The 16,726-nt window shown below is 40.6% G+C and overlaps 1 protein-coding gene across 8 annotated transcripts in view; it reads right to left on the bottom strand.

Annotated features, from left to right (window-relative positions):
• Window positions 1-16,726, bottom strand: part of ARHGEF3 (Rho guanine nucleotide exchange factor 3) — a 102,773-nt gene that overhangs the window by 9,806 nt on the left and 76,241 nt on the right. For 6 of the 8 annotated variants that reach the window (XR_007628689.1, XM_050312954.1, XM_050312951.1 and 3 more), the window contains one exon: window positions 4,679-4,786. Coding sequence is in view for 7 of the 8 variants with exons in the window: in XM_050312954.1 (XP_050168911.1) it covers window positions 4,679-4,786 (108 nt within the window). In the remaining variant the exon portion in view is untranslated. Of the gene's footprint in view, window positions 1-4,678; window positions 4,787-5,672; window positions 6,195-14,842; window positions 15,092-16,726 lie in introns of those variants that run through there. The other 2 variants (XM_050312957.1, XM_050312958.1) reach the window with 2 other exon arrangements.

The following is a 16,726-nucleotide window of genomic DNA, read 5'->3' as shown; positions in this document are numbered from 1 at the left end:
CTGGTAACATCCTGCCTCTTCAGATGTATGAGATCAGGAAACTAATCCACAGAGAAATGTGTGAAATGGGTATCTGATTGAAATGAGAAGAACAAACTTTAAGGAAAAATTATGTCAATATTCAGATGTTAATGTTTATGACAAGCAACAAGCCAGATTCTTTTCGCACCATTTGCTCCTACTTTTTACTTCTTAGCAGCTGAAGAACTGCATTAAACAATCAGAGCTAGTAGATAGCAAACTGTGAAATAATCACTACTGGGTTCTACAACCATGGCATCTTTATTAGTACTTCTGGAGCCTCCAAACTCTGCCAACGGGTACCAGCACCTCTGTATCTAAAATTCAATAAAGCCAATTTTAAGAGAGACTTGAGAGTTCTGTTTGCCTGTAGACTGTTAGAAAAAGTACAGGCTAAGGATGGATACTTTATGCTCTTACTGTGCTATTTTGAAAAGATTCCTTTCTTGCTCCATTAAAATTAGAGGCTTCTTTTTGAGGTCCTACCTCTGAAATGCCTCAACTATTCCACATAGTTGAAATACTCTACATTTCTGTTGTTATTTAAAATATGCCTTACATAACACAATCATCTTTTAGCTGCCTTGGGCAAGGATATTTAAAACAAAATAAATTCGCTTCATTTCCAGGTTGAAAGCACCACATACAGAGCATAAGACCTGAAATTCCCCTCTGAAGATACGAGCTCATAAAATGCAAACAATGCCTATTAAAACAGTATGTTTTTACAATATCAGAAGACATAGTATATAAATAAACTCCATGCCTTTTAAAAGCAGCCAATCTGAGTCCCACTTGGTATTGACAAATCCCTTAAAAATAAACATAAACGCACAAACCTTCCCAAACTTTGCAAGTCAGGTGCCAGTCCTCCTTCAAGAGTTAAGAAGACAAAGAAATACCCGTGAAATTGCATGCTTAATTTACACTTCTTATAATAAGGAACCATGGAACCTCTTATATTCGCATGCAAATGAGAAGATTATGGCACAAAGCAAACTCATTTCACAACAGTGTTTTGAGAAAAGTAATGTAAGGGGCACAGGACTGAGGTTATTTATTTAATGGAACAGAGCCCTAATGTGAAGTTCTACCAAAAAGTTTTAAAAACAAGTATTCTGACGGTGCCTTTGGTTGGTACTCGCCAAGAAAGGGAAAACAAAAACAAGAAAAGAAAAATCAGTCATGTGATAGAATCCCATGAAGGAATTGCAGGAATGTCAAAACAGCATTTCTACATCTACAGTCTTTTAAAAATATTTTCCTAGTTTCTGGCTTCCTTAAAAAACATGTCCCAGACACTCTTTAAAAATTATGGCCATCTGTGATGATTAAAATTTTCATATAATTCCAAAAACTAAAGGAGCTGGGGAAGAATCCAGACACAACCCCTCATTTTGTTTACTGTAATTCTCTGATGGTAACAGCTTTCCCTGGCTGTTAGAAGACTGTTGCTATGAAGGGTCTATGTGTTCCTGATGTTAATTGATGCAATTAGCAAACCTTAATTTCAGCTGCAGTAAAGCAAAGAGCTTCATGTACTGTGAAAAGGGCACTACTGATCAAAGCCCTGGCATTCAGGACTGATGTTAAAAAGAGTTTTCTTCTTCAGGATTTTTAGAAATTTCCGGTGTCCTAAGACAGATAAAAATAATTTGGAGTCCCTACTTAAATTCAAGACACACTGATGAAAACTGAAGTTGCAGAGGAAGCCAGCCAGACTTCAATTTCTCTCTTCAGCATCAGCTGGAGTTCTTTTTCTGATCCTATTTTCAGCTTTTAAGCTGAACAGCACAGCTGTGAATAAGACCAAGCAGATCATCACAATCATTAGTCTGTCTTGATAGAGGCTGAGAATACAGCTATAAAATAAACTGGTTTCCCAGGTGGATGAACAAATAAGAATACCTGCTTAGTATGAGGCATCCTACAGATATACAGACAGATTGTCAGAGATGGAGCTGACAGCACTGTATTAGTCAGCTACTCAACAGTGCTCTTTATGACAGAAACAAAATGACTACAGATAGTAAAAAAAAAAAAAAAAAAAAGTCCAGAAAGAAAACCAGAAAGACTTTATGTGTTTGTTACTTGGAATCCTTATGAAGAAAGAACTGAAAAGAAGTGGAGAATTGTAATAAAATTGAGTATACCCAAAAATAATCAGATACTTCTCTAATCAATAAAATATGCAAAAATGAACAGCTGCTATATCTTAAAAGACACTACACAATTCCCAGACACAGAGATGTTTCTCTTCAGTCTGCATGCTGGAACTCCATTAATATAAAATGGAAGATACATGTACAGAGGTGAGGAAAATTATCCATCATAAACTTTTTTCCTCTTACATGTATCTTCCATTCAGAAGAATATGTAAGAAGGTTTGTTTGAAATGCCATAAAGGAATCTCAGAACTTTCTAATTCCTTTTACTGATGCTGTTGGAGTAATCTTTTTAGATTCTGTTGGCTTTGTTTTGTTTTCTTCCAGGGGAAGAAGTCATTTGTTTGGCATGTTGTGATGATGATAGCACTACATTTTACAAATACAGAACATCTAAGCAGCAATGCAAGAAGAGACATAGGTTTTGACTGAAATAACAAGGAAGATACATTAAAATTCACCTAGTAAGAAAAATCAACTTTTTCTTTTTTTTACAGGAAATTACACCATGAAAAGAAATCCTGCTCTAAACTGTTCGTAAGACACAGTGACAGCTCTGTCAATACATAATAAAGTGAAATAGCTCTATGTGCTTCCCAGAATGTTTCTAAATAATTCCAAGTGGGACACCTGAGCACAAGGTCAGTCTTTTTTATCCCTGTTCTATAGTTACTGACAAAATCAGATAAGAAGTCAATTTACAGCCAGCTATGAAGGCAGTCTTGAGGGACATCACCAGCATTCATCACTTGGAAATGGATTCAGACCCAGGATTTAGAGAACACACAGGCTGATTTCTCATCACAGCCCCTTCAAGCTCATAGTTAGAGGGGCTGGCATGAATAACATCACTGTTTAATATGATTAGAAGCAGACAGTTAATTAAAATACATTCTTATAGTCATTATGAACAGAGCGAGGCAGAAATGCTTGCAACAGTGAGTCTTGCAAAAGCCACTATTTTCTCTCCTATTTTCAACAAAATTTGCCCTGAAACACATTTATACAGCTCTCATCTCAGGAAGCTGCTACCACACACGAAAGGCCAATTGTTTTGGATAGTCTAAAAGAACTTTATTACAGACAATCCTGCACTGGACACTGTGTACAGTGGCAGAGGCATTCACTGCAGAACAATAGCACAGGTACCTTAGTGAGGCCAACAGCTGTGTAAGGCTGGGAAAAGGGAAGCATCTCACTCAGCTGCAGTTTAGCCAGAAATTAATTCACTTTCCACACTCCTCGCCACTGGAACTAATGTAGCCCTTTCAGAGCAGGGCCAGTTTTTGCTGGAGGCAGACTGTGGAGGAGATTTATACACCCCAGGGAACACAGGCATCTCTGCTCGAGTCACGCCAGGCTACACCTGGCCCAAACCCAGGCTGAGGGCTGTGCAGACATTCTGCTCTTCCTCCAACCCTGCACACGCGGCTTTTCTGTGCAGTGTCTGCACTTCACACACCACAGGAACCGAAGACAGGAAAACCAATGTTAGAAAACCCCTGTAATATCTGTTTTCTAGATAATTACCACCACAGAAAAATAGGGTTCTTTCCCACGGCTTTCTATTTGTCATAAGTCTCCCTGCTGTCAAGTTTTATTTCTTTCCTTTCCTCCTTAACAGGTAGCTTCAGTAATGCTCTAGTTTAGCTGATTTTGATTAGAACATTTTTAATACATCCAAGTTATTTTTACATTTCCTCTCAAAGAAATTAAGGTTGTTAAATAATGTTCTTTAGATCTTCTACGTGCTTTACTTACATAAACAGTTTTAAAGAGGAACAAGTCTGGCTTTCTAGGCCAGACCCACAGCAGTGCTGCAGCTCCCAGCTGGCACTCAGCAGAGCCATTAGGAGCTGAGCACCCAAATATTTCCCAGTCTCTAGGTCTGAAGGCACAAATGCTTTATATATAAACTCAAGTTCCATTAGTCTGTAAGTATGTTAAATATTATGCACATAAACTGCAACATAGAAACTGCATTTAAGAATTTGCTCACCCTTTACTAGTTTTCATCATCAGCTTTGGAAAACGACTTGGAAATTTCCAGTTGTTCACTAACTCTTTTGTTTAGGCAAGGTCAAAGTTCACTGTACAGAGGAAATTTAGTAGTCCTACATGACCAACTATACCAAAAATAACACTTTCAAAGAAACCAACCAAAATTAACAGAAAGTGTCATGGAACATTCTCTTCATCAAATTTAAAAAGCAATCATAATCCTTTAGCAAACAGTTTTTATATGCTACAGGTGCAATAGTTTTTCTTACTGGTAATTGAAAAGCATTAATTATCTGGACAGAGAAGTGGTTTTTTTTGAGGTGAGAGTTGTGAGTTGAAGCTGACTGACTTCATATTCACAAGTTGTCTGAACCTGTTTGGCACATTACAGTGGGGGGGTGTTTGTGCATCTCCCATTACCAGGGACCCAAAAAACTGTGGCTGTGTCCACATTCCAGTTTCATCAACACAGTGGGATGTGCTGCCATTACCTGGAGGGTCTGGCTGAACCTCTTCAGTGGAGTGGCTCGGACAGGAGGGATGAGATTGGCCAGGGATGTGACTCTGGAGAGCGGCTTGACCCGTTTGTTACTGGGCTCCTGTAGCAGGTGAGAGAGGGGGAAGGAAGAAAATGGGAGAGTGTGAGTATAATTAAACAAAGACTGCTGAGTTTTTACCGATGTTCCTAACAAAGCATTCCTAACAAGCAAGTTTGCAAACCTGGCCTCTAATTGGGGCAGTAAATAAACAATAGCAGCTTTAAACACTGACAATGACAGATTGCTCTTGGCTGGTACACACAGGTCCTAGAAACAGCTGGACAATGTAATGATGGAGAACTTGGCATGGCTGGGAGCAAGGGAAGAGAGGAAGGTAAAGAAAGATTAAATAATTTGATTATATTAACTCATTCTTATGAGAAAAATTTTCAGCAGTGCTCTGCAGCTAATGCACATTGTGATAATCTCATTGAAAGGAATACTTTCAAATAAAAACAATTCTGTTTATTTCTTTGCCTCTGGCACTGCCAGTATGTGACTCTATTCATTTCAATGTATTTTATTCCAGAAAATATAATTCAGACAAAAATCTCTAACTCCCATTGTCTTTGAATGCATGTTCCTATAGAAATACACATACAAGCAAACACATTAGTAACATGTTTACATATATTTATTTGTTGCATAAAATATAAAGGAAAATGAAACAAAAATCTACTATACAGCATTCGATTAAATGTTTTTCCTTTCATATATACTTTCAACAGCATTTAAAGTAATATATAACTACTTCAAAATAATATGCTAATTGTCCTGTAGATATATATTTAAAAAAAAATTAACAGAAATCATAACACAAGAAAAAGCTGGTTATAAATACATAAAAATGGAACAGTTACCCTTGGCTTTCTAACCTCCATCTGACATTTAACGGATCCTGAACAGCACATGCAAAAGGTAACTTTTGACAGAAAAAGAGCCAAACCTTCCAAGTGAAGTTAAAAAACCCATCCAACACCATATTTCAAGGACATCCTAAAGCAGTTCATCTTTCTTTTTCAGCCATGCTTATAAGGTCTGTGTAGGTTTGCTATGCCTCCAAGTGCCTAGGCACAGCTTTAAGAAAATGAAGCATGCCTATTATCCTTTTCTTCAGAAATATAAATCCTTCCGGAAATAATGCAGATTTGTCAACCTTTCTGATACCAAAAAATAATAAGTCTCGGGAGCGAAGATCACCATCTGTATTACTGGCAAGAAAAATTCTCTTCTATTAGTGCAGCAACAGAGGAAAGGTGAGAAGCAGCTACATATTTAATTTACTTCTCAGCAGGCAGACCTGGAAATCCATAAAAGCCAGCTGGGATGAGCGACAAAGTGTTTAACCCTCTAGCAAAAATAATGTATTCCATCACACATGAAACCTGGCATTAAAGAACTGTAGCAGCCTAAATCACGTTAAATCCTTATCTTCACCATTTCACTGTTATTCATAACCCTTCCTTTTCAGCAACCATGTCTTTGAGACAGGTTTTAGAAGGAGTATTTTTTACGTCATTGCAGCACCACCAGCATACTTATCTACAGCAGCAGCATCCCCACCCCCCTCCGGCACTCCCCCACCCCCCAAAATCTTTGAGATTCCACTGTAATTCTTCTCTAACTGGTGGCACATCAGCAGCTGTTTGTTTTTTATGATTATTCAGAATGCTAGAGCCGGTGCACAGACAATGTCCCACGGCAGAGCTGCTTGTTTGGGATTGTGCTGCACTGCAGTGGAAGGACGCGGTGCCCCAGCCGGAGCTGGGCAGTGCCATGCCAGCAGCACAGCCTGTGCCAGCAGCTACACCTCAGCAGCAAAGCTCACTTAGGCATCAACAGCCCAGCCCCAAAGCAAAACCTGGGAATCAAGGTTGTATGGACTTTCCAGAAGCGAGAGAGAGGAGGATTGGGATTAATAGAAAAGATTACTCCTCCTTCACTGCCGTGTCCTTTCTGGTGTCTCACAGCTTTGCTGCAATGTGTGTCCATCTCCCATCCATTTCAAGGAGAAAAATGCCAAGGCAGTATAGTTTTTACTAATGTTCACACTGCAAAACCTCACTGAAAACAGAATCTGATGCTTGAGACAAGAAACTCCAGTTTCAGCCACCATCAAAAAACATTAAGCTCTTCTAGAGCCTCTTTCTGTGAGCCACCAGAGGCCAGCTCTGCTCCCAGCAGGCAAAGCCAAGTCAGGTAACTGCAGTCCTACCCCTTCTGTGTCAGCACTGCATCTTGAGTTTCTCCTTCAACATATTGTGTTCTGATTTCACATTGAAAATTCTGACCAGAATTCCAAACAGCTAAATACGTAGTCGAAATTAAGAATTCAATTTTATGGAAAGAAAACAGCATTACCACAGGATTCTCTCAAATAGCATTATTAAAGATAATTTTGGAAGCCTGAGAGTCTATACCAATGAGCTCTTAAAGTAAACCTTGTTAATCATAAGTTGTTAAGTACGAGAAAAGCTTTTTTTGAATACTTCTAACAAGATTTTCACCTTGTATTAGAAACTGTCTGGTAGGTTAAGATACTGAGCTGGAAGTGGAAACTCATTGAACCTTAAGTGTTCCAGGTGTCATCTCCTTCAAGCAAAGTCTAACAACAAAGACCATCAGCACTGAGTCACCCTTCCTACCGTGGAAAAATGAAGTTTGTACAGGTAAGGCTTTGACTGTGCAATGAAAATATAGCACTACTGGAGCAATTCTAAACCCATGAGATAGTAATAGTGAAACTGAGACACTCGATCACAGGATTTCAGCTGATGGTCTACAATCGTTCTGTCTCCACCTCCCCTTCCATCAACACCCTCATTCTCAAGCTGCCTCACGTCTCCAAACCAGCACTGCAGAGAAGCTGAACAAGCTACTGAGACCAACAATCTGGACAGGGAGAAATTCCACAGTCATGTGCAAGTTTTAAACAGGAGGCTGTTTTTCTCACCAAGGACTCTCTTCTTCGCAGCCAGCAGATCAAATGGAAAGAGAAGACTGTGTGAACTGTTCTGGTTTACCCAGAGACACTGAGCAGGATCTGCACTTGCACATTATCCAGTAAGATCAGAGAGCTGCTCTCCAGATGCTGCTCCCCAAGCCTCCTCAATTCTATTAATATACCTTCAAAATAATAAACTGCTTTTGTACTTAGGAATTCCTCATGAATGCATTCATTACTTTATTAATTTGTCTCTGAAAAATCTCCGATTTTCCAATTAATCAGTAGTCCCACAATCATAAAATCCTTTGGTGTATGAATCTCGGCACATGGGAACACAGAATTGTGTCTGCCCAGCATGAGGAGGCTCCAGTCAGGACATACTGCACAGGTAAAATGAACACCAGGTTCCAGGCCTGCACCTCTGAGTGCAGAGCTACCAAAAAGTCATCACTCTCCCTTCACTCTTGCTCTCTCCTCCCAGTTCAGCAAATGCAGAAGCAGAGGGGATTGGGAGAGACAATTTAGTGACTGGATCCAGTTGCAACACCATCACCTGTCCAGACTGGGAACTGGGCTAAGTTATGACACAAAAAATTCAGGTGTCCTAATGTTTTTCCTGACTTTTTAAAGTCGTTATTATTTCAGAGTTTGAAATTACTGCATGTTAGACTGCATTTTCAGACTCAGGAAGGCTTGCCAAAGCAGTACGGGAAGTTAAAAAAAAAAAAAAGAAAAAGAGAAAAAGAAAAGATCCAGACTACAGTTTGGCAGAGATTCCAAAATGTGGAGCTGGTATATGTGAACAAGTAACGTTAATCTGACAGGGCTTTAAATTTGATATAAGGCTAAAGAAAGCTGAGGGAAACACGAGTGCACGAACTTCAAAGGCTGAACAGTCAAGTGAAGTCAAATTAATACCTGACTAGGCTAGAACAAAGAGCAGATGGCTTTTGGAGGGAGTTGTATATTTGAACTCAAGATGACTTCGGTAACATTTGAATTCAGAGAGGAAAAAATATAAGCGGGAAATACCGTGTATATATGAGCCTCAGAAAGAACCTGAAACTGTGATCAAACTGATAAAAGCAGCAAATCTGTGTCCAAAATACGGATGGTCCTGAAAACCAGAGCAGAACATTTCAAACAACTTTGGAGAGAGTATGTTTTTACAGTATACTTTTCTGAAAAATTAGTAGGAAAAAAGACTAACCACAATGGCATAACCCCAATTTCAGATGGGAAGCTATCAGCTAAGTTTCAAAGATGCCATTGCCTCACCATTTCTCTAATTTGGCATGAAAATTGCTTCTTTATTGTAATTTACTCTGTAGATTACATATATATACATATATATACACACACACACACAAATGTAGTATCTTCTATATATTAGACTCTAACCTAATGGTTTAGACTACTGAGTAAGGAAGGAAAGCTCTATCTTTCAATGCATAACCCCAAAAAATTAGCCTTCTGTTGTGGGACAGCTGGAAAACTCATCCAGCAATGAGCTGCGACTACAGCACTACAAGGAAGCCAGAGTAACACCTGCCAACTCCCTTTTCTGTAAAATTGAAGTCTTTTTGCCTTGCATAACTCAGTGACGTGTTGCTTTCTAAACTCTGATATGGTCATTCCAAAATGACAGCATCTTGGCACAAAGGTAACTCCTGTATCCTTATTTTTGGCTCTAGTGCACGAGAATTACCATCGAGAAGCCTGAATCTCAGCACACAGCACCCACTCCCGGGGCAAGCTGAGCATTCAACAGCCAGAGCACCGTGATAAAGCAGATGATCCTGTGAAGAATCAGGCACTTAGATTAGCTGCAATGTACTGACAGCTCAGTTGATGTTATTTTTATTTCTTCTTTAGCGAAACTGGCACCTAATAATTGGATATATTTATCCAATAACACACTACACAGACAGGAAAGCTTCTAGGAGCCTATTTAGGGGAAGAAACTTAACACTTTGCTGCTTTTTATCTGCAAAATGAAAAAAAACCAAAAACAAAACCACCAAAACCAAAAACCAAAATCACCCTCTTAGTTGGATGTGTAAAGAATGGAATTTTCTCAAAGTTCAAAGCAGAGTGTCAGTGTGAGTTAAATCCATTTAATGATATCAATCAGTTTTTGATACATTATCATTCAACAAGGCCACCCACAGCTTAATTATCACCCTTTGATGGATAAATTGCTCTAGCAAAAGACTGGTTTTCATTTTCTAACAAAACGAACAAAAGCCAACAAAAAGAATGAGGCCAGGTTCCCTTCCTATCGCCCCAAGAACATCAGAACCAATGACCTGGATAACACATACTGAATGGTAGCTGAGGTGCCTTTTTAAAAGGTCTTCCCTTGCTCCAGTACCTCACTTCAAAATTCTTTCACTCTCTGCCCCGACCTGCTTAGGCACTGATTTCCTCCCAGGGAACAGCAAATGGATGGTCACTGCTGGTATGATTATTTTTCCAACTGACTCTCCCACCTCTTATCAGCAACTTCAACAACAGTCTCCGTGTCAGAGAACTGGTGCTGAATCCGACAAACAAGGGAAAATATTTCCCCGAGGAGTCATTACACTTGTGTCTGCAGCACTACTGCGACCACATTGTGTTCATTTTTCTGGCTGTATTTCAAACCTAACTGAAAAAAAGGAATTTACAGAGGTTTTTAAGGCAACGCAGAAAATCAGTGCTATGTAAAAACTGGTACAGGACCTTGGCATTTTAGAATATTAAAATTTATTCCTTCAAAGGATTTACCTTCAGAGGCCGACTAACCTTGTCTCAACACACGTACAAAACAGCTGAAATCAGCAATGCCTCTTAAAAACATCCTCCTTTACTGGAGTTCAGTGCTGAGACAATTATTTACAGCAATAATTCCAGACTTGGGGTTTCTAACTTGCTTGCCATTTTATAAAAAATATGCTGGGGTGTTTTTTTTCCTTTTTTTTAATATGAATCAAGACAAACAGATACCCAGAGCGTTCATTCTGTGTTATGGAAGCATTCATCAGGGCAAATGTTTTAACTTAAATTAGTCTCAAAAGTGTTAACAGTGTAATAAATGAAGACACTATAAATTGGAACAGTACAGTAACCTTTGTTTTAAAACCTAATTCACCAGCAGTGCCAGCAAATGCAAACAGAACCACTCTGTTTCAGACTTCATGTCACTGGCTATATTTCCATATGCCTATACTTCAAATGTTATTAGTTTTTAGTCAACTTTATAAGGGTAAGTCAACATTTGTCATGGCAGGAAGCCCAACAATATTATTTTTATTAGTCTGCTACTAGTTAAATTGGCCTCAGATTAAACAGTTCTAATAAATGCCCCCAAAACTTGGAGTTTAATAAGAAAAAAAACCCACATTCAAGCTCTGTTCCACAGGATGTTATCAGTATTTAACCTTCAGCAGGATAAAAAAACCAAACCAAACAAAAAAGGTTAAAATAGAAAAAACAACTTATGTTACAATAGAGTCTTTAACACAGTAAACACTTAACCTAAAAATAAATTAAGCCAAGCATCTCAAGGTTTTTGTACCTCCAGAGCAAAGCAAGTCTAAAATGTTCTCAATTGATTTTGGCACTGAAAAGACTTTTTTTTCTACTTGAAAAAGCAGAGAATTTGCCTTTGCTTCATAGTATCTTAGAAATATTCTGGCTGGGAAATTCTAGAACATTGACTCTTCCAGAACTGAGGTCATGGAAAACAAAGCAGGTGACTCTAAAGCAGTTCGAAGTGCAGTTCAGTGTTGCACAAAGGTAACTGTAATCACGAGCACAGGTCCACCCTAAAACCTGGGAGAGGCATCCCACTCGTAAAACTGCCAGCATCTCAGGGAGAATTTATCAAGCGATTTAAGTTGATACATAAAGGCAATTTGATCATCCAATAAATTGTGAGTATCGGTGACACAACTCTGCTTCAAATCCATACGGTTCCAGCCACCACCTACGCTCCTCCTCTGTCAGTCTCCACAAAACCACCCAAGCAAACAAAGCAAAATCCAGGGAGACTTTGTTTTAATCACAGCACTACAAAGAAGATACCTGAAACGATAGTTGGGGTACAATGAAAAGCCATTTAGGGAAGTGGTAAAGTATTCCGGTCAAAGACAACAGCTGAAGTCTGCAGCACGTTATCACATCGTGTGCTCAGCAAGGACTGACTCCTCCCGCACACGGGCTGCCCTCATTAGTCACCACCCTTAGCCCTCCGATTTCATGTGCCATGTGCAGGACACAGAACCACCGCAGTGTCAGTAGCATAAGAACAAGCTGCATCCAGCTATCTTGACTGATCATTCATTTGCAACACCCAGAAAATCAATACATCCATCAGGAGTTAGGAAATGAAGTCCAATTAACAGAAAAACCTCACACTGAGGTGAACTAACACAAGCAACAGAAACCCTGAAAAACCCAGACAACTAATGTAGAGTTGATCAAATTGTGCATTTCCTCTCATTAGAAGCTGCTTGTACAGGCAACCTAAGAAAGACCTTTTCCACTCTGGAACAAACTGGATATTAACCTGGACTGCAAATTAACCTGCAGACATCATATGGCGAGTTACTGAATGGAAAAATAAAGACAAGCTGCTTGTTTCCCACTGCCATTAAGCAGAACAGATCAGCAATTCCAAGTGCTGGGGTTTGACATATTTCCAGTTACACTGCACATGAACTTACCTGAAATGCGCCCAAACTGCAACTTGCTAATATTTCATTACAACAAAATACATACATTTATGAAGATCAAAGAAAACTCGTGACTTGGAGTTTATCTCATAATCTTTTGGCCCCTCTGGTCTGGCTCCGTGCCTGGTTCTCCTGTTAATGATGTGCCATGGCCTAGAGGCCCGTGGGTTCCCCTTCACATCAGCCCTCCCTCACTCCCCATGTCCAAACAAACACCGTCCTCAGCGCCAGGCAGCCTAGACCTCCTGCACCTCAGTGCTGTGAGGGTATCAGGAGACAACAAAAGGCAAACTGCAAACAGCCCTGATTCCTGGGTCTAGATATTTCTGCAGCCTAAGAGCTGTAAGCAGGCATGCAACACACCAGTGATGCAAAGGAATTCTCTGTTAGCGTTGTGGTTTTCAGAGCCTAAACCCAGGCACTGTGTAGGTGCTGCAGTGTTTGTTGCCCTTAAACTGCACTTAAACTACAATAAAATAATTGTACTTTGACTGGAACATTAGCATTTTATCAGAACCCAGATTTTTAGTGTTCACATATATTTTGGAAAGTTCATTTGTCATTGTTTTTTTGACTGTGCTACTTCTACAGAGTTTATGCCAAGGGAGCTGGTGTGGCTTAAAGAAAGAACTGAAGTAGAAAACCTCGGTTCTCTTTTCTGCCACCAACCTGTTCCTCAAAACATCTATACAGCAGAAATCCCGTTCTACTCCAAAAATATCAACAGTTCCACACAAACTGGGTTATTAAACAAATCGACCCACTTCACATGTTAATAATTAAGATGAAACTCAGACTTTCAAAGGCAGAAATCCCTAACGCACACACAGCGAGCGTTCTGGTGTAGTTACAGGGAACTGTGGTAGAAGGCGCCCAACAGCTTTAATGGCCTTGTAAATGCGAGAGGCTGGAAGAACAGCTTAATGTTGGAGCTTAAGAAACGTGGATTTTTCTCCCGCATATTGACAGATTTCAAAGAAACAGGACTTTATAATGCCTTTTCCAATTAGTAGCTTTTATTTCTGCTGCCTTAACTAAATTTCTGGAGTGGTGGGTGGTCCTACCCTCCTAAGACAAACAGAATGTTTTAAAGTTTATTTTTCAGAATGCTGCAAGTCCACCCCACTCTCAGAAGACAGCCTGAAAGCACAGGGTGCATTTTCTAACTCGTATAAAACACAAGCTGTTTGCACATTGTAACGTTGATTGATCACATCTGTTATTCAATACTTCCTCATGCTCTCAGCTTTCACGGAGTCTTTCTCTTTGAAATTTGACTATAATCAAGCTGCTTTTCCAACTGTAACAGAGCAACACTCCAGCTCTTCAGATTTGACAATTCCATTCATTCACAAAAAAAAAAAAAAAAACAAACAAACCTTCGAGCAGTAAAGCCTAAAAACATATAATAGTTAGTAAAATGAGAACCCTTAAGAGACATTTGGTACTTAACAGCTTGTGTTTTCCATAGATTCACACACACACGCGCAGGGTGTTACTTTTAAAAAACAAACAGTTGAAAAAAATTCCACTTTGCTTAACTACAATAATTAAAGCTCTCTATGTAAAGGTACATTGAAAAACAAGAGTGCAGCATCATCTTCTTAGTTCTTAGTTTAAGCATCACGATTAAATAAGGTCACTGGGCTTATGTTACTTTTACCTTAGATCTATTCAGCTGCTGGAGGTAATTAATCTTTGATGGAGATGTATTAAATGCACCCAATTTAGTAAGTTGTCTTCAAGTTACTCACCAAACAAGACTAATGAAGAAGCTATATATTTAAGTGATAAAAACTTCCAGACAGAAATGTTATCCTTCCTCAGCAGCAGTCAGAATCCTTAAGGTCACCGTCTTCTACCCAAACACAAAGCTACGATAAGCCAAGGTATCAAATATTTAAGCCTTTCACAAACATTTGCATTTGCTCCTGAAACATTTCTGAGAATTTTGCAAATGAGTATGTCATTTGGGTTAATTAATAAGATTTTTTATGTCACTTGAAAGGTTTTCATGATTTTTAAGAAACAGAGTAGTCAACCTGCTGGTAGGACAGAGTTTTCAGTTGACTGCACATTGGATTTATTTCCTGTTTATTGTTGATGAGGAAAAGACAGTTAATGCTTTAAGACACCATTTTTCAGGTTCCCTCCCAGTTCCTGCATAAGCTTAACAATTTGTAAGTAATAGTTAGTCCGTGAATAAAACAAAAACAAATCACTTATGTAAAACAGGTATTTCTCAATTAGCTAAAGACCAATTTTAATTTCTTCAAGTGATAAGTGACAAAAACCTAGATTCCGTTTCTCGCCTTATTCCAAAAAGAAATTCAATACCTAGAGAAGGCAGTAAAAGATACCTGACCGAATCTACACATCGCAGCCCGTTTTTTCCCCGGAGCAATACAAAGAATAATAAAGTTGCAACTGTGTTACCAGTAGATCCAGTACCTCGGTCTCTTTAGCTGGGCTGGGCACAGTCTGCACTTCCAAGGCACAGTTCGCCCTCTTGACGGACAGGTAGAACGGATAATCCTTGGCCACCATGGTGGCGGCGGGTTCGGGGCTCCCCGCGGGCTCTGTGCGAGCACAGGGGGTGCAGCCGCGGCCGCGCCGGCCGTGCCCGGCCCCCGGCAGCGCTGTGGCTCCGCGGTGCCCCGAACCGAGGCTCGGGGCGCATCACCCGCACCGGCTCCGGGCGCGACTGCGGCAGCACCGGCAGCGGCGGCGGGGGCGGAGCGGGGGCCGGGCCGGGCCGGGGCGGGGCGGGGGAGCCCCCCCACCCGCGGGGGTGGTCGTGGAGCTGCTGCGGCGGAACGGGCAGCTCTGCCGGGCCGGGGCGCTGCCCCGCGGCTCGGACAGCGGGCACACCCACGGACAGGGCCGTCCGACCTCCCTGCCCGCTCCTCCCGGGGCCACTGCGGAACTGCCGAGGGTCCGACAGGAGCGCAGGACTGACCGACAGCGGTGCCAAGGGCACCCAAAGCGCTCCCAAATGAGCGGTCCTGTCTCAAATACAGACTGCACTGCAGTGGCTCTGCTCCCGCTGATCAGAGAGGGAATCTGCATCATGTCGTGGGGGCCACAATATCACTGCTTTCATCCTCCCTCCCTTCACCTTTTTCTTCTTTTTTTTTTTTTTTTTTTTTTTAATTCACCCTTATTATTGTTTTTTTCCTGTCTGGCAAGCTGGAGATTGTTTCTTGTGTTTTTTAAGTTCCACACTTTTGTTGCCATTGTTTGACCAAAGAGCTCCCCTGCCCGCACCCCTCATTGTAACGAGCTGAGAAAGTGGAAAAACACCTTTGCCTAAAGTGTCTCCTAGGGCATTTCAGTGTCTGTGCAGCCAGGCAAATTCTGTTTGACGGCTACCTTAGAACAAAGGTAGTGAAAATTTCATGAAAAGAAGCATTAGGGGCCCTGTCGGCCCAACACAGGGTCGGTCTGACAGAGACTATATGGGAACGAGGAAAAGGAAACTGAGTAGGAAGCTGGAGGAGGGAGGAGGGAAGGATATTTTCAGCCAAAGGGAAACAGCACAACCAAGAATAACTTCATAGAGCTTGAAAAAACAAACTGGTTTTAAAGGCAGATCCTATGATGGATGTGGCTTTACAAGCACCTATTTTCCTACAGGCTGTTAATCAGATAATAATGACTTTAGAATAAGATTAGTCAAATGGCAAACATAGTCCTCATTTGGACATTGTCCTTTGACTTCACCAGTATCCCAAACACATGACAGCTCTCATGCTTACCCTCCTATGCCTTTTCAGGAGCACCTGCAATACAGCCAGAGATGCTATCCTGCTGCCTGTTACACATGCCTTTCCATTGTATGGTAGCCTGCCTATAAAAATAAAACCTCACTAGTTTCCCAACCCCATAATTCCAGCAAAATCACTGGAATGAAGTTATCAGTACGTCTAGATGTTCCATGATTCTAGAAGAAAACGTGACATTTAAGCGTTTGGAGAGTTCTGTGCAGTACCACACTGCTCATCTCATCACAGGAGGACAGGACATGGTTCACTCAAATTGAAAGTGTTGACAAGAGGCACTGAACAGCTTTCATGTAGAGAATAGTTAAGCAGACAAGACATATCAGAAAAGAGAGAGGTTAGAGCAGGTTTCCAAACCCTACAAAACACGAGTGACAGAGGAAGGAAACAGCGAATGATTTTTCACTGTATTCAACAAGTGGGAAAAAATGGTTCATCAGATTAAACCAGATGGTGGCAGCTTCAGAGCAAAGGAAAATGAATTAATTCTTCCCATTATGTACCATTTTTGTGTTATACACAGTAGAAGTACCTGTCACAAGATGCTGCCGCT

The sequence above is a fragment of the Myiozetetes cayanensis genome, unplaced genomic scaffold, assembly GCF_022539395.1.
Source record: "Myiozetetes cayanensis isolate MyiCay16 unplaced genomic scaffold, myiCay2020 scf18, whole genome shotgun sequence".
Taxonomy (NCBI): domain Eukaryota; kingdom Metazoa; phylum Chordata; class Aves; order Passeriformes; family Tyrannidae; genus Myiozetetes; species Myiozetetes cayanensis.
The sequence above is the reverse complement of the archived record's forward strand: the minus strand, read 5'-3'. Positions and strand labels throughout refer to the sequence as shown.